This window comes from Calidris pugnax, unplaced genomic scaffold (genome assembly GCF_001431845.1).
Source record: "Calidris pugnax isolate Ruff unplaced genomic scaffold, ASM143184v1 scaffold44, whole genome shotgun sequence".
Classification (NCBI taxonomy): domain Eukaryota; kingdom Metazoa; phylum Chordata; class Aves; order Charadriiformes; family Scolopacidae; genus Calidris; species Calidris pugnax.
The window spans coordinates 4157327-4175320 of record NW_015094506.1 but is presented as its reverse complement, the minus strand read 5'-3'; the positions used below and the strand labels follow the sequence as shown (position 1 = coordinate 4175320).

General features: G+C 49.3%; 1 protein-coding gene across 1 annotated transcript; it reads right to left on the bottom strand.

The window, feature by feature from the left end:
* Positions 1 to 427: 427 nt before the first annotated feature.
* On the bottom strand, positions 428 to 8233 carry MIEF1 (mitochondrial elongation factor 1). Its single transcript, XM_014963568.1, has 6 exons — positions 8109 to 8233; positions 7402 to 7821; positions 6001 to 6149; positions 5645 to 5825; positions 3342 to 3604; positions 428 to 2213 (listed from the first exon to the last, which is right to left on the bottom strand). The coding sequence occupies exons 3-6, from the start codon at positions 6142 to 6144 to the stop codon at positions 1407 to 1409; spliced, it is 1395 nt and encodes a 464-aa protein (XP_014819054.1). The 5' UTR covers positions 6145 to 6149; positions 7402 to 7821; positions 8109 to 8233; the 3' UTR covers positions 428 to 1406.
* Between the last annotated feature and the right edge of the window lie 9761 nt (positions 8234 to 17994).

The window sequence follows — 17994 nt, the reverse complement described above, 5'->3', positions numbered from 1 at the left end:
TAAATGCCAGCTCTGCATATGTACCCTAATATCAGCATATGGGACAGAACTTTGCTGATGACATCAGTTGTTCAGTCTTATCACCTTCACGGAGCTATAGCTGGTGAGAATCTGGCTTATGTGTGCTTATTACCAAGCCCTTTGAGGCATGCAGTCTTGCTTCCACCTCCTACAAACCAGAACAGCCATAAGCTCTTGGGGTAAAGATGAAAAAAAAAAAAAAAAAAAAAAAATCCACTTTTCCCCGCTTTCATTTTGGATTTATTAAAAAATATAGCATATTTCCTACTCAAATAACAGATTTTTTTTTTATTATAGAAAAAGTCTTCTAGAAGCATCCACATGAAATCCTTAAGATGTCAGACAAAAAGGAATTTTTAAGGAGGCCCTTTAGGAAATACTCGTATCCTTCATTTAAGGGAAAAAAAAAAAAAAAAAAAAAAAAAAAATCATCCCTGTTCCCATGTGTGTCTCCCACCCTTCCCCCATAATCAGCCTTCATTCCTTTAGGCCAGAGACATCTAAGGAGTGCCCTGCTCTTCATTCCCAGGGCCATTCCCATCAGCAACACCCAGCAGATCTGGCTAGGCAGGAATGGCAAGTCTTGCTCCTTTGGCCTCATCACACAGCCAGATCACAAAGGTTTCTTCCTCTCTCTCAGTGAGAATTGCCCGTACTGGAGGTTGTGTTGCAGCAGACTGGGCAACCCTCTGCCCCTACTGGTGAACCCAACTTGCAAAGGATGAGAAGGCTCTGCAGGAGCAGGAGCCATGGACATAGGCATTCTCCAAGCTCTACAGCCCTAAATACTGCTAGTGTAATCATTATCCACTCAGATATACAAAAACCAACCCTATCCAAAACATCCCACTCAGTCTGCCCTGCATGACTGGGTCAAAGGGGAAAAGAAAACCCAACCAAAACAAAAAGAAAAACAGAAAAGTGAGACCGTGTAGTGCAGCAGAGGAAAAGAAACATGGGGCAAAGACGGACTGGAGGAAAGGACCTCAACGCAAGGCTGCTAAAATTGTCACTGGATTTACCAGCCCAGTTCCACCTTCTTCAGACCAAAATGGACTCGCTGCAGTAAGTGAACTACAGTAGTGCATAGTTTCTTTTTTTTTTTTGGTAGACACTTAAACATCAGCAGAATTTATGCAGGTATTTTAGAGCTGCAGTTTTAGTCTCTTTTCCCTCGCCAATGGGTACCTGTTGGGGCAGAGATGGTGGAAATGGACCAGTAGCACCAAGAAATTCAGCGGGAGCACCAACTCCACAGCAGGAAATAATAATGAACCAAAAGGAGACAGAGAGATATAGAGAGAAAAGTGGAGGAGACATATTTCGCAGTAATTAAAGTCCACCTTGGCTAAACCCTATCAGCACTTCCCCTAGGTAAGGCCCCATTACGTCTGCAGCAAGACCTCTGGCTCTGACAGAGAGCAGTAGAGGGTATAGCCCAATTCATCTACTTCTTCGGGAGTGAGCTCTGAAAACAAGTTCACCTTGGGGTTCAGAGCACTTGGGAGGACACCTGCCTCCAAGTAGCGGATTAACCCCTTTAGCGCCTGCAAGAAGCGATCGGCCAGCATGTCCTGGGACCAGTCGGACTCTTCTTGGGATAGGTGGAGGATGACATTGGTGAGCTGGCTGGCAGTGAGGTGACCCAGGGCCGGGTTTGACTTGCATACGGCTTTGAAGATCTTCAGGCACAAGCAACGGCAGCCGGAATCACACTGGTCCAGGGCTCGGAGACGAGCCGTTTCCGCTGGCCGCAGGCTCAGTCGCCACAAATTGTCATTCTGGGCCAATCGATGGGGTTTGGCCACAAGAATGATGTCACCCAGCGTCAGGGATGGTAGGAAGTCAATAAAAAGACGCCGTTCTGGATCATACTGGACTTCCAGTGTCAAGTCTGCTGGGGGAGCTGCTGGACGGATCACATAATCCAAAAGAGACCCAATTGCTGGCCAGTTGATGGAGCCAGCCACAACTTTCTCAAAGGTGTCTGCTACAGTTTTGGGGGAAAGGTAACCTCCCACCACGCAGCGGTCCCAGTAGCTGCTTCCACGGGGAAAGTACTCCGGGTTTTCCCGACGGACCAAGTAGAAGCCAGGAATGTTCATGATAGTGTCCTCCCCGGGGATGCACGACCACAGGTTCTGCTCCAGCATCAGAGGCACAATGAGCTGGATGTGGTCAGCTGTCACTACCTTTCACAAGAGAGAAAAGTCGGTAAGAACAAGCTTTGTCCCTCCACGCTCAGTTTTATTCACCACCTTTAGATAGCCTCCTGTTCAAAGGAATTTGGAATAAGAATTCAGCCATCTCACTCTCCTCTCTGTGTGGGATTCTCAGCCTCCCTTTGTCAAAAGACATTCTGAAGGACTATTTCCCATACTCAGTGGGTTAACTCCAAGGTATAACCCAAGCTAGTGCTTATAGGGTATGTACTATTTAAAGACCTTTAAATACTTCAGGACCTGACACAGAATGCACATAGATGAATCATTCTGCCTCCTACTGTTCTAAGTCCACTCCTTGGATGTGAGATGCAGCTGGCCCAGGGCACAGCAACACCACACAACAATTTAAAACAGGAGGCAGCGTATTATGTTTCTAGGCAAGTTTAAATTGCCATGGTTTAATTATCCCATGCTACAACTAGGTACTGCCCTCACTCGGTCTGCCACGTTGTTTGGAAAAAGGTCATTACAGATCCTTTTTCCCCAATGTGATTAAGACCCCAGATCTAAGTTTCACTGGACACTCGACACTCCATTCCAGAGCTCTGACTCAAAAAAAAAAAAAAGTGTGCCTCTGAATCACTCACTATAGCCATGGGCATCTTGCCATCAAGGAGACATGCAGCAGGGACTGCTGTCCAATCCAGGTCTGTCACGCATTAAAAAAAAAAAAAAAAAAAAAAAAAAAAAAAGAGTAGGGAAGACCTAGATGAATTCGTAAGAGTTCTAAGGGAGTATCATGTACTTGGAAGGAGACAGAAGGGACAGAGAGAAAACAGAGGTCTACTGGAGAAACAACAAGAAAAACACAGCTAAAGGGAGAGACAGAAAGGAAGGAAAGAAGGGCTGAGATAATTCAGAGAAATAAAATGGCGAAAAGAAATGCTTTGCAGACAATGTCAGAGCAGCCTGGTCACGCCTGTTCAAGCAGTACTGCAGAAATCAACGCTTGGCTCCACGGTGGGAAAGGCGACACCAGGAACCTTATTAGAGAGGAATGCTGTGCTGAGCCAGCACTGCCAACAGGGAAGCCTGAAATGCCCCTGCCTAGTCAGCCTTCTGAATAACGACCCGTCACGCGGCCCCGGGAATTACCTGCAGATCATCATACAGGCTGCCACTCAGGTACATGTCACGCAGGGGCATGTCCGGCAGCTTGGCGCGTAGGAAGCTGCGCAGCTCAGTGCAGATATCCACCGCCGCTTGCTTGGCCCGGGCCTGCTCGTCGGCCGGGATAGCCACCTTCCTCCGATAATAAGCAAAGAGCTTTTCTTGCAGAGACAGGCGAAGGCGGGATTTTTTCAGCTCCACTTGACTCCTCTTGGCAGATGGCTTGGGCTTTGTGGGTCGGAAGAAGTCTGCAAGACAGAAGGAAAACCGTTGCTCGCCTGCAGTGTTTCACCGTGAACCGATCGGCAGAAGAAAATCTGCATCCCCGGAGTGCAGCCTTCTAGCTCTCAAAAAAGCTTTCAGCAGACATTTTTGCATGCTTCACACAGGTACCAGTCAAAAGGGAGGTGCTAAGAGACTTCAAAAGATACTACTACAAGAATCAAAACGGATGAAAACAAGTTACTAGATTTGGAATTTAGCCAGAACAAGGCTAACATCGTGTACAAGGAAGTAATTTTAATGGCTAGATGGGCAATACCCCTGTTCAGTTTCATCAAAAATTCAGCACTGTTACCAGTTCAGAAGCTTTCAACGTGATGCCAGACCAGCGGAAAAAACACTCTTCAACAACCATCATGATGTCATTAAGCTTTTGAGATGATAACGGATTTTTACAAATTCTCAGCAAAACCCAGCCCTGACTAGGGTATGAGATCATGCCACCTGGAAATGAAAGAGTGTTAGGAGTCTGATCAGCACTTTTCAGGATGGTGAGCTGACAGATCTTGGGGCCAGCAGAACTAAGGCAACCATAGCTCCAGTGAAAACCTCCCTCAAACTTTCACTGGTTGAAGAACAGAGAGCATGCTCTTAGGCACAATACAGCAAGACAACGCTTTACACTGCTGTCTGCGTTATTAAGCAATGCCTAACCTTCACAGATTCTCTAAGCCCACATATTTTCCTGACTGGTTTCCTAAAGAAACAAGTCACTGCTTCCCAACTATCTTTCAGACTTCTCTTAATAGGGACCAAGAGCTTCAGAAGTTATCAATGAGAATGAAAAAAGAATTACAGATCTAAGAGAGATTTGTAAAGGCTGTGGTACTTAACGGGTGCAGGAGGAACTCCCAAGGCAGTGGCCCCATTAAGGCAATCAGCTGTTGCACATTTGTTTGGCAACATGCACTTGGCCACGAAGCAAGTGCAAAATGGCTGACCAAGCTGCACACAGATGCATCTCGCCCAATCTCAGCAGCTGCTGTCTCTTGGGGTCTCTCTGAGCTGCTCTCATTGGGGTCTTCTTGACAGATTTGAGGTTTTGTGTGAAGAGGAAACAGCCCTCGAAACCCAGAGGGAAGCATTACCTCTTAATGAAAAAACTTATTTTTTCCATCTTAAGTTTTAATTTATTTTTAAGTCAAGAATGCAAGATGCCATCATCAATGGTTTTATTCCTCAAGCCTCATCTTTGGAGACTCCAGTCAAATGATCTAGACTCCATTTAACAAAGCTGTCTAGTTAGTTATTTAACATTTCCTCAGCAGAAAATCCACTGCCACCCTGAAGCTAACTTTCTTGCAGAGAATTTGTAAATCAAGTTAAAAGATTGATCCTGAGTTTTATTTTGAATCTCTTAAGTGTAAATCTCCTGAAGTGACCAGGGATATAAAGTAAAACTGGTGAGCAAAAATGACCAAACACATATAACAAACACTGCTGGACACTAAATTACTCGTTACCCTACTCAGAAAGATGACTGCAAGTCACTTTTTATAGTCTGATGAAGACTAACTCAGTGATAAGCAGCATAAAACAGGCAAATAGCATTACAGAAACTATTAGGAAAACAGCAGAAATAATACAGGAGATACTGTTATAAATTGTGAATGTACATTCATATTTTGATTATTCCCCTCTTAAAAAAGCACAAACTAAAGTGGTCCAAAGAAAGGCAATGAAGAGCTTGAAAGGAATGGAATGGTGCTTTATCAGGAAAGATTGCACAGGTAAGTATTCGGCTTGAAAGAGAAAAGTCTGAGGGAGAATAAAGCTTAAAACCATGAAGTCACAAGATGAATGAAGAATGCAAACAGATGACTGTTCTTCACTAGTTCCCAATCTGACTTCTAATTCTTGAAATTACCAGTAGACCTGCTTAAAAGAAAACCATCAAAATCCTGGGCTAGACAGACTGTTTTCTTTTTCCTGCGTTCCCTTAAACGAGTACAGGATTTATGGGCCTAGATGACTGTGCAATGCAGGAGCCTGACCTTGCTCCTTACCTGTTTCTGCAGCTGAAGGATCAGTGGGAAGGGTCTGCAGGGAGCGGCTGAGGTTAGTCTTCATGTCCTGGCTCAGTAAACGTGAGGAGGAGCCCAGCCAGTTTGGCTCTTCCCAACTTCTCTTTCCTGACTGGCTCAAGCGAGTGGGGCTGCTGGGAGCACTGATGGCCCGGTCGTACATCTAAAGCAACATCACCAGGCACAGTTTGAGTCGTTAGGGGCCCAACATTTGCATTTTACCCAGCCGAATGCCACCATCCTGGGTCTTCTTGCTCCCCACTCCTCCTTTCCAGTGCCCCCTGTGCTCAGGTCCCCCCACCCCGCTGTCCCACATGCCACATGGGTCGCTCACTCACCCGTTTGACGGCCAGCGTGGCGATGCCCAGCATAGCAGCTCCACCCACCCCCAGCACGAGCCGGGCGTTGGACAGCACAAAGTCGATGGCTGTGCCGATGCCGTTGTCATCTTTCTTCCCTTTGCGCTGCCCAGTGCCTGCCATCTCACCTGGGAGCAGGGGGAGCATTAAACAAACAGGTCAAAACGCGCAGCCACACTAGTCCTCTCCCTCCTCCTCCACCCCATGCTCCTCACAGCTCTTGGGGTCTCAGCACGGAGCCACAAGAAGGGACCACCTAACCCTGCAGCCTCTTTCATTATCTTCCCTCAAGAAGCTGCTTATTCCTAGATGTGCCAAAACAGCACTGACCAAGCTCTGCAATCACAGCATTTCTTTCCTTCCAGCTCAGCTTATGACCCAAACAAAAACATCCCGAATTGGATGTGGGGCTTCTAATCATTGAAGCAGGTTTAATTGCGCAATCACCTAATGCTTTTTTTTAAAAGAAAGTAAGATTTACTTCAGCAACATTTTGCAATAAAATACTGTATTTTACATAAAGCTCTGTGACCATTCAGGTCTTCTCCTTTTAATTTGTGCTTCTCAACCAAAGCCTGGCTTTTTTAATGCCAATTTATTTTCTTACTATCTATCTAATGTGGGCAATTTTGCTCACAGACAAGGTGTTGCAAGGATGGTCAACTGCTTGTCCATAACAAATCAGAATCTTCCCAGTAGCTGACAGGCTGTCTCAGAGCACCCATTCCTAGACACATTTTTGGACAACAGCTGGTCCCAGATACTTCAAAGACACCCAAAAGTCAACAGTAGAGACCACAAATGGAACAACTCCCTTGCTTTCACCAGACGTTTATTCCTGCCCCCAAGGCCAGTGTGTTTGACTCTCACACAAATCATGTATAACATAAACAGTATTTTCTTAGATATACACTTTTTTTTTTCCCCTCCAACTCCCATTTAGACTCTCACACAAATCATGTATAACATAAACTGTATTTTCTTACACATACACTTTTTTTTCCCCCTCCAACTCCCATTTAACGTGATCTTGATATTTAAAGAGTCTCTCTGGCTGCCTACACCTGTGAAACACAGTAGCTGTAACCATAGGTGGATCCTCAGTGAACCTACCTGAAAACATGAAGGAAATTCTTCTAACCTGACTAATCTGTTTTTTAAGTCAGGTTCAAAGGGTCAGAGCCTGCCTGACTTGAGTGCTCTACAACTGCCCTTAGGTTTTTCTAAGGCCAAGCTACAAACTCAGGAGGAGTGTTCCTGTCTTGATGAACCAACCATTCAGTCACTCTTCATCCCATGGCAGAAAAAAACCCGCACTTTCACAAACCTAACAGTAATAGTAGCATGAAGAACGTGGTTAAATCATTGTAAATGACCTACCTGCGGCCTATATGCATTTGTAAAGAGAACAGGAGAGCCCTCCTGGTGTGCCTGCGGAAGCACCTTCTGGCTTTCTTCAAGACAGTGGTGGGCAAGGAGCGTTAATCATTTCTTGGTTGGCAAGTGGATTTTGGAAAGAAGGGGGAAATATGTGGACCCAAAAGGAGTTACAGGGAACCTCTAAACCAGGCCCCCCAGTTTGCTCTGCAGGAAAGCTTGCCCCTTCTCCAGCTGCCTTTCCTTCTCCTCCAGCTGCTGCAGCCCCTGGTTCTTGCGGAACTCGCGGCGGATGGAAGCCAGGTAGAAATCCTGGTCGGTGTAGCGCAGCCCACGGCCCTGGCGCAGCAGAGCCCGGTAGAGGGTCAGGACAGCCTGCCGGGACCACGCTGCCATGGGGGACGGGTGCGTGGACGGGCTGACCTACAGAGAGGTGACAGAGAGCGGGATCCGAGTCAGCTTCTCCCTCCCCGCGCACCGGCCGCCGCCTCCCCCTCCATGCAAGGCCCCACACACCGCCAGGAAGGGACGGGACAGCCTCTCTAACGGCGCACCGGGGACAACGGGCTCCCCAAGGCCGCCCGCCCTGTTGCAGGGGAGCCGGTGGGCCCCGCGGGCCCGGGGCCTGCGCAGCGCCCGCTCCCAACCGGGGTCCCGGGCTGGGGCCGAGCCCTCAGAGGCCCCGGGGGGACCGGCCGCACCACACTCACCGGGAAGGGAGAAAGGGAGGCTATCCGGCTCCCTCACGGCAACCGCTTCCCTTCGGCGGACGCCGCCGCCACCTCCCTCCCGGCACCGCTCCCGGGGTCACCCGGCAACATGGCCGATCCGCTTCCGGGTCGTGACCCCGGCCCCCGCCAATCACAGAGCTCGGCTCGGTTCGGGCTAAACCGTCCCTTTGGCGGAGGACTTCCGGGCGGGGCGGAGGCGGCGCAGCGCTGTCTCCCCCTGCCGGCGGGGCGGGGCGGGGCCGCTCTGCTCCGCGCCGGGAGGCTGCCCCCTGCTGGCGGGGAGGGGGACTGCCGCCCCCAGTTGCTCCCAGTTGGGGCTGGGACGGGGCGGGCAGGTTTGAGGCGGCCGTGCCTCTCAAGGGGTCACGGCTGCGGGTTCCTGGGCGGGGACGGCTGCGGGGAACGGGTCTGGCGGGCTGTGGGGAAGAGGGGTGAGTGGGACCCCCAGAGGCCCCGCCTGCACCTGGACAGCCCATGGTGGAGCAACCATTTCCCACCTTGGCTTGAGCCCTCGCCATGGCGGAGACGGGAGTCTCCCCCATGAGGTTTGCAGCTGCCTTCAAGGCTGGGGTGGGCCTCAGCGCTGAACCCACTTCAGGACACGGGGCTTGTTCGGCCGTGGAAGGTCTCATTAGCAGCCTGGGCTTTGTCTGCTCAGGCGAAACAGGCTGGGCTGTTGGCCTCAGCAGCTCCGTGTGCCGGCAGACGTGCTCCCTGTGGCCCAGAGCAGCTGGAGCACTGGTGGGTGCAGTAGCCAAAAGGCTCTGCCTGGAAGGAGCCTCCTGAAGCCAGGACCTTCCACCCCTCTGTCCAGGTGTCAATTCCCCTTTCCCATTCTCGCCTTCTCTACTATATGCCTCCTGTGGGGAGTAATCGTTCCTCCTTAGCCATCTCCTTCCCCCCCACCCCCCCAGATCTTAACAAAATATAAAACACAGCCGTGCCTCCCGTGGGGGAGAGGGTGAGAGAAAGAGCAAACCGCGTGTGACAGAGAAGAGCCACATCACTTCATGCACTCCTCAGCGACACCAGATATGACAGCGATAGAATTGAGCAGGAAGAAAATCCGAAGCTCCGGACCGGCTTGCTCCGTGCCAATCTCCTCTTGTTCATTTCCTTTCTGAGATAAACAACCCCAATCGTTTGGATCTCTCTTTGTGAGCGAGTTTGCCATGCCCCTAATCAGCCCTTTCTGAGAAAAGCTTACTTGAACTGCAGACAATATTCCCAGAGAGGCCACGCTTCTGATTTACATAATAGCATTATCATATTTTCCATATTATTCTCCCCTTCTTCCTTCTGCATGCTAATATTTTGTGTGTGCTTTTTTTTTTTTTTTTTTTTTTAACCTGCAGCTACTCACAGAGCCAGGGTTTGTGTGACATCCTGATCCTTTCCCGAGTTGCTAGATACCGTCTGGAGCTTTGTAATTCTTATGTGCAATTTGCTTTCTCTTTTCTGACCTTGCATGTGCCCAGTTAAGCCTTGGCAAATGCACGTTGTTGCCCACTTGCCACATTTGCATTTTACTTACAGTCCTTTCTGATGTCCTCAAGAGTCAATAGCTTTGAGTCATCTCTTAAAAATGTGTGGTATATTGCTTTGTTTCCAGATCATCAGTTCGTATACTAAGCTATCCAGGACCATGGAAGCAGCATTCATATTCCCTACCCTTCACCTCCTGCCGGAATGAAAATCAATCTTTGAACCTTCCTCCCGGCTTCCTGCCTCCTCCTCAGGTTGCTGATCCCCACAAATACTTCGCTCCTCACAACAAGGTCTCTGTCACTTCTGGGCAGGTGCACTGATGAGCCTGGTTCCCCAGAACTCTCAGTCTGGACCGAAACCTTCACAGCTGCATGCAGCAAACCCCTGATGCACTTCAAACAACATCCAGTGGACCAGGCTGTGCAATGACTGGTTTTCCTTCCTGCCCTCCTGCCATGGCAGCCAAGGACTGCGGGCTTCCATAAGCGCCCCCTCCCCAGTCTGCCCCCCTTGGATTTTGCCTGTTTTTAGTGTTTCTTTTTCTTTTTTTCTTTTTTTTTTTTTCTTTTTTTCTTTTTTTCTTTTTTTCTTTTTTTCTTTTTTTCTTTTTTTCTTTTTTTCTTTTTTTCTTTTTTTCTTTTTTTCTTTTTTTCTTTTTTTCTTTTTTTCTTTTTTTCTTTTTTTCTTTTTTTTTTTTTTTCCCTCCAGGCTTGACGCCAGCTCCTGGGCCCCTCGCCAGCAGCTGTGTGTGCGTGTTGTGAACTCCTCCGGCCACGCAGCGTGCCCCCAAACTGCCTCAGCCCCTTTGGGGAGACCACTCGCTGGGGCTCGCCGTGGTGCCACTGCTTGTCATGGGCTTCCCACGCCTGCCCCACGCGGGCACGAGCGTTCAGCCTGCCCCTTCTGTCTTGCAAAGAGAAGGGCAAGGGCAACGGCAGAGTGACTCGTGACCCATGGCCATCCCAGCTGCTGTCCAAGCACCGGACCTCCGGTGACGTGCTGGGGGTTGTAAACTTGAACTCTGCCTTGAGACAGTGAAGCAACATCCCCCTCTCCACACCTCTTCCCAGTGTTTCCCAACCCGGCTGGATCCTCTGCTGACCCTCACGCAGCCACCCCAGCAGGGAGCCATTCCGCAGCCCCAAAGACTTGTACTGCCATCATGGGATGCTGGCCCTGGTACCCTCTTGCCGGCAAAGCCCTGTTGCCTGGTGGCTTCTTTCCCCATGGACTACTGGGAATGGGATGTCTCTCTGCGCCTCCAGCTTGTGTCCCTCCAAGGAAGGGAATTTACTTGCCCCAATGGGGCGAGGTGCAGGCAGAGAGGAGGGAGCACACCTTCGCTGTGCCCCTGGAGAACAATAAAGGCCTTTGTTTCCCCAAATGACTAAGCGAGCTTGTGTAATATCAAAGGCAGCATGGGCGATGGGGCACAATAACCCGTGCTGTTACACGGAATAAGGCACAGACGTCCCCCGCCTCGTCCCCCGCCTCCTTGGGAGTCTCTGGAGCCGCCACTCCTCTGCCGGTCTTCTCATGCTTGCAGCCGGTCCTCCCACTCAACCTGCTGCTGCCAAGGGCTCTGATGGCCACCAAAAGCAGTCAACTGCTGCCTCTGAGCCTGTCCTGCAGCCTCTGCTCCTGGGACTCAAGTGGCACCCCCAGGGCTTCCCATCACCAATTTTTCAAGGGCAGGACCATTCCCACCCAGAGAGACATCCCAGTGCTTCTAGTAAACGGACCTTGCAAGAGGCCTGTTGGCAGTCTAACTCCATGCAACAGCTCTCTCTTTCGTTGCAGCCCTATTTCTTCACTTTTCTCAAGCACCCTCAAGGAATAATGGCGTTTGGGCTCCTGCTCTCCACCCACCATGAGCCAGGAGGGGCAGAGGGCCAAGGGTGGCGCAGGTGGCTTCCTTCCCCGGACCCCCAGCAGCTTTGATGTAGAGCCCACGTGGGAAGGAAGACGGGTGCTGAGGAAGGAGAGAGCACTGGTACGCAGCCGCCTTTCCAGGGACATTTCCCCATTTACGGCTGAGACCCAGCTTTCAGTAACAGAGAGTAACCAGCCGCTCCGGGGAGCCGTACTCAGGGTATGTTTTTGGCAGGAGGGAAGAAAGGAAAAGTTCCCAGCCCAGCTGCTGCTGAAGTGTGGCTTTTCAGCTCCCCAGCCTCCAGCCCCGCAGCGCCCGGGGCCGCAAACACCAGCAGCAGCGAGCAGCCTCCAGCGCAACGCCGAGCTGCTGCCACCGACAGGGTCTGCACCCTGAGGAAGCTCGCTTTTATCACCTCCCAAATTTAAAATGCTGCTCTAGTATTTTGTCCAATTTCATCCATGTGCACCTTCATTCTCAGCACGACTCGTGTGTCTTCAACCAAATTTCCCCGTGGCTGGGTTTTTTTCCCCATTCCCTGGCTATTAAAATTACACATCCGCGCACACATTTTTCACTTCGCACCAGCTGTGTGCTGCAGAAGGTTTCCAGAGCCATTCAGAGACCCTGCTTTTGTGAGCGCTGTTATTCTTGCAATTTTGCATCACTCTGACAGCCTCGTGGGCTTTCTGCGGTGGAACTGCCTGCGGAGAGCTGAGAGCTTGCAGCTGGTGGCACCAGCCTCCCCCAGCGGGGCTGTACATGCAGACCCCAGGCTTTTTGTGCCCCTCCGCCTGCTGCCTGGGGTGGTGAGGCCCTCCCAGCACAAACATGGGATTTGGGGTTGTGTAAGGGGCGTCTGGGCTCCCAGCATTGCGTGGGGTTTGGTCCCACATACATACACACAACCCGAGAAGGGCAGAGCTGCTCCATCCTGCCGCTTCTCTTTTTTGTTTTCCTAGGTGAAGGCACCCATTGCACATTTTGTCCCCTTAAGTCACGGGTCCTTAGATAGATTTATTTACATCCTATTTGGGGAAATCTGTCTGCTTTTGGTTTTGCAGTAGTTTCATGTTCACTTCTGGGTAACAGTTTGAGTCAAATGCTTAAAAAACACTGGGAACCAAACAGAAGTGGGTAGATGTTTTCTACATGCTTTTATTTTTGCGTGTGTGCCTGGTTCTTAGTAAGTGTCTGAGGAAAAAAAAAAAACAACAGATATGACTGATGATTTGTTGCTCTCTCTTTGGAAAAGGTCCAAACTGTAGAACAGGGCTAAAATGCCAGGAAAGAGTTTGCTGCATAGAGGCAGGCTTATAATATTTGATTTTATATGTTCTCTGGGTAACATATTTTCTTTAATTTGAGATCCTGGAGAAGTCATTTTAGATCTTTATTCAGCACAGCTTAGTTACTCTTCTTCTCAGTTTTCCTTATTTTTAGAAAGGTGAAGTGTGGTTCCCAAATTAAATCGTTACTGGGATGGACTTCAGCCAAGAGGATCCATGGTTCAAGCTGTAAAGCACAGGAAACAAGAGTAAAACAATGGAGTTTTATTTTGTATTTCATTTGGCAGGGTGAGGAGAGATACGGCCTTGAAAGATTTGTGTTCTTACATAGCGATAATGTGTTTCAAAAGACAGTCAGGTCTATTTTATCTTCCCACTTTGCTTATAAAGAAGGCACACCCAGAAACGCTAGAAATGTCAGAGCTGCCAGGTTTGCCTTCGTTCCAAGTAAGGGTTTATGTTTGGGGTTCTCGGAGAAGATGTTAGCAGTCACATCCCAAACCTTAGCTGAAGTGGGCTGATCCTTCACCCTTTTGCTGACGTGCTCGTCCCCGCTGCGGCTGCAAAGGCAAAGCTTGCGGCAGCCTGGCCCCCAGCCAGGCTCCTCTCTGAGCATCCCTGGGTTGTACCCCTTATGTCAGCCTCTCGCTTCAGTGACCCGGAGCTTTTTCCCCGGGTTGGGGTGGGACAGTTTCAGGGGGCTCTCCTGAGGCCGTTTTGCAGCGACAGAGCAAAGCCCCAGTTGAAGGTCTGACACAGCTGGGGTTTGAGCATTGCCTGTGAGCCACAGAAACACGTGCCATCACCAGGAGGAAGGATATGCCTCCCTTCTGCCATGGCTGCTGCCAAATCCTCTCCGTCGCGGTGCTCTGGAAAGCAGGGCAGCCAGTGCCTGCAGCTGGGGGCACGTGAGCATGAAGCCATTCGCTGGTGACGTTCTCCAGGGCTTGGGGCCACTGTCTCCCTGGCTGCTCCATGGGCTGCCTGCCGGCCAGCTGGGACCTCACTGCTTCCCCAGCTGGGCTGCTAAAGCAGTGAGATTTATTAAAAAAAATATATGTAAAATTGGAGTCATAATTAAAAATTAACTGTCCCAGCTAAACAGCTTGTTAAGCTGTGCCCTTACGCAGGGAACAAATGTATCTGAGCAACAAAAAAACAAACAGCCAGCAAGCCAGGCTCTTGGTATCCCCTTCCCAGCTTTCTGAACGGTGCTGTAAGGGAAGTTTATATCAAAGTCACTGTGTTTCCAAGCACCCCGATGTTTGGAAACAGCATGTCCATCCCCCGTTCAGCAAACCTGCTGCAGACATCAGCCAGGAACCATCTGGAGCCAGCCTCTCCCCGAGCCAGAGATGGGGAGTCTGCTGCAGCCTTGGTCCCCACTGAGCTGTGTTTCATGGTACCCGAGATAAGCGTTGGGCGTCCCTGACATCCAGCAAGAGCTTGGGGGAAACAGCCAATTTCCAGGCAGCCCATCCATGGTGCATCTCCCCATAGAACACCTCTCGGGGTACCAAAACTCTGTAAAACACATGGGATTTACTCGACATCAGATGGTCCGTGTGCCTCTGGTTCAACACAGCACTTAAGGCTCCGTATCCAGGATGCACACTGCACATACCAAGACCCCTTCCCATATTTCTTGAGGGATGCACAGGGTTGACTCGAAGAGGGTGCACAAGGCTTGTGGTGGAGCCATGTGCCCCCCACATGACTGTCAGCGCTACTCCTGCAAAGGAGGGTCCCCCCCATGGACTGGTCTGCAGAAGAGTCAACCCCTCACTCACAGAGGCACTTTGAGCTCCCGCAGCAAAGGCTTGTTTTCCGGGGAAAAAGGTCCTGGATTCTGTCAATGCCTTCTTTTAAAACCTCATAAGAAACTGAAGAAATGCCATTATACGTTACTTCTTAAAATAATATAAATGTCAGTGAAAGATTTTGCGTTGGAGGCAAGAAAAATAACATGGGAGAACCTTTGACCTAGTCAACTCTCGTTTCTTAAACTGTGTGGCTGAATTGCCATTGGCCTAAGCTTATATACTTATCTTCTTCTCTTGAAAAATTGAAAATTCAGACATTCTAGTGATCACCTATTTTTAGATTATCCCCTATTCCGGCACAAAAACATGGCGATCACTAAGAATGCTACAAATCCTTAATAGAAAATTTTAATAGCTAATCTTGAGTGGCGTGTTTATTCCAGGCCCTTTGTTCCGGAGACAGAAGCAGCAGAAAGGCATTAAGCAACACACAGCACAAGTCTCTAGTTTGATGGAGACCCTTCAACAAGGGAAGAATTGAAAACATCAGACTGATGTGTAAGAGAAAAAGAGGAGAGAATGTGCCGGATCTAATGATTATAAGAAAACTAAGCTGTGATGTTTCCAGTCACTATCTCTAAACGGGACCAGGAACGAACCTGCAGTGCAAGACACTTTAAAATAAGTGAAATAGCTGTAGATGGCCCATGAGCTTGCAAAAGGCCCTTTGCCAAAGGCACTGCTGAGGCCAGATGCTCAGGAGTATTCAGAGCAGGACCGGGCTTTGATACTGAGTAATGGGAACAGCCAAAATTACGTGAGGCAGGTTTAAAAATAAGCTAAAACAAGGAGGTCACATTCTCTCACAGTGTGCCGAAAGAGGCAGGGACATTTCTGCAGTGGGGAGGTTTAATTTGGGGCTCCAAGGTTTCCACGGCTTTACTTGAAAAAGTGGCTCTGTCCAAGGGAGGGAAGATGGTGACAAGGGACCATTTCATGAGCAGTGATGCTGGTTCCCACATCCACCAGCTCTTCTGAGAGCTGTTTGGAAACTATCATTCCCTGCTCACGTGCTTCTACATGCTCATACTCACCTAATATGCAGAAGATTAGGTCTGACCTGGCCCCACAAAATTGGGAATCATTCCCCAAAACAGCCAAATCTCCCTTCTCAGGACCACAGTCCTGCTAAGGTGGGAAGCAACTTCCCTCAGTCCATTTTCCAGTGGCCCCTCTGCCAGAAGATCAGAAATAAAAGCTGCCAGACACACACACTTTGGTTTCCTTTCATACTTTGTAAATTTTTTTTTTTATTTTTATTATCTCCTCCTTTTAAGCATCCCTTTAAGGGTGAAATGAAATCCAACCATTTACAGAGAAAATGATTTCAGAATGTACATTTGATTTATCCTTACAAAAAGTTCATTATTACTTGCTGTTTATAAATTACAGAGTGGAAAGGAGCTTTACAGATGCTCTTATTTTTCTTTTTTCTTTTTTTTTTTCTTCTTTTATTTTTGGCAAGTCCACGCATTCTTTTACCAAAGCTGGGTGTTCTGGGGCCACCCCAGAGGCAACACCAACAGTAGGTCCAGGTGGACCCCAGGCTCAGAAGTGCTGCTGGACCACCTCCAGGATGATACTGCATCATCATCCACACAGTAAGGAAAAAATAGTGGTTTGAATTCTTAGTCTCAGAGTATTTCAGATCCCTTCTTAATCCATTATCTGTAGTCCCCAAAGCTTAAAATGTCAGTGTATTGCGTTAGAAACAGCTCTTCTTTCTTGGTGCTGGATCCGAGCACCTCCTGCCAACCCCCTTACCTCCAGCTCCCCCTGCTTCTTTCCATAAGAAGTGTGAGTTTGTCGAATGTCTCAGAAACCAGAAGGGAGCTTTTTTTGGTGGGGTGGGGAGAATACAACGATGGAAGGATTCAGGATCTGCTCTCCCACTCACTTCCCTCCTTTCTCACCAAGGTTTGTGGTCAGTGAAGCCAGGATGAGCCATCCCTTCCCTCTTCACCACCAGTGTACACTAATTGGACCAGGAGTGACCCTGGACACGTGTCTTCACAGTGCAGAGGCATAGCAGCCATGGAGATTGCTGGCAGGAGCTAGGAGACAGGGACAGAACCCAGGGGATGTTTGGGAGGGAAAAAGTCACTAGCATCCCACAAGGATACACCAAATAGGGCAGAGGGGGAAAAAATACCCATTCTGCACTGACGCTCTCCCTCCATCCCAACTCATACATTACCTGGAGGCCAGAAGGTCCCCTCATTTACCTGCCACAGAGACGTGACGAACAGGCTGGCCTGAGCTGCGTGACAACAGACACCTCAGCAGGACACAAGGATCAGAGAAAGCAACAGCAAGAGTGGACTTGAGCGTGTTGTCCTTCATACCAACCACACAGGCACAAAACCACCCCATCTTTTCTGTCCATCACTTGGGTAGAGCATTACCCCCAGTTCTCTGAAGGGGCAAAGACAGATGACCTGCCCTGTTCCCTCTGCTTTAGCAAGCTCACCTGCTGCAGGTCCACCACAGCCCACATCTTTCCCTTCACCTGGGGCAAAGACAGAGACGAGTTCCCCATTCCAAAGCCATGCATGGGCACACAATCCCTTTTTTTAACATGGAAATCACAGAGAAAGGCAAGAACAGAGCTGGGCAGAGAGAAAGAAGCACAGGGCTTGGGGATGCTACACACTGCTTCATCTACTACCTCGCTCTTCTTTGTACCACTTAGCTTGAAGGTGGAAAAATTCTAGACAAGAAAAAGCACAGAGCTGAAGAGGAGTGCAGGGAAAGGCTGACAACGCTCTTCCCTCCCTCCACCAGAGGCAATGGGCACATGGCTTTGCTGCTCATGGCTGCAACAACCAAGAGACATTGGGCTCTGGTGGTCTGATCCCAGTTCCAGCCCGGGGGCAGGATGGGATTTTTTTTTTTTTTCAGTCCTTCCCTTCTTGAACCTCAGGACCTGGTTCTGACAAGATCAAGGAGCCTCAATGTTCACCTCAAAGAGTTCAGCACTGGGAAATGAGGATCTGATACAAACCCGCCTCCTCCTCTGCCTCTCTCACCAACCTACACCCCCCACACGTTCTTGGGTTCCCTTTTGTGAAGGTTGTCTGGGAGGTGGCTGTCCCCACTGAATGCTGGCCACAGAGGTCCCAGACCCAGCAGTAGAGGCAGGGTTGGACACAGAGCAAGCCACCACCTTGGGAAATCACTGTGCAAAAGTCAGCTGGCTAGTCCCTGTCCCCATCCCCATCCCCTCCAGGGACAAGAGGGAAGATTTTTAATGACCAGCACTCTAGCTCCCTAAGGATAATAAACACAGGGTTAGCCAGAAAAATTAGACAGAAACATTGACTGGTTTGGCCTTAAATCAAAAAATGCTTAAATGATTCTTGAGAAACAGAAAAGAAAAAAAAAAAAAAAAA

What these genes read in the sequence shown, in the direction of transcription:
- MIEF1 (XM_014963568.1), bottom strand. Translation starts at nt 6,144, where the DNA reads ATGGCAGGCACTGGGCAGCGCAAAGGGAAGAAAGATGACAACGGCATC. An exon ending in TCCTTCAGCTGCAGAAACAG is followed by an intron (nt 3,605 to 5,644) that starts GTAAGGAGCAAG and finishes TCTGTCTTGCAG; the next exon opens with ACTTCTTCCGACCCACAAAG. An exon ending in GCCTGTATGATGATCTGCAG is followed by an intron (nt 2,214 to 3,341) that starts GTAATTCCCGGG and finishes CTCTTGTGAAAG; the next exon opens with GTAGTGACAGCTGACCACAT.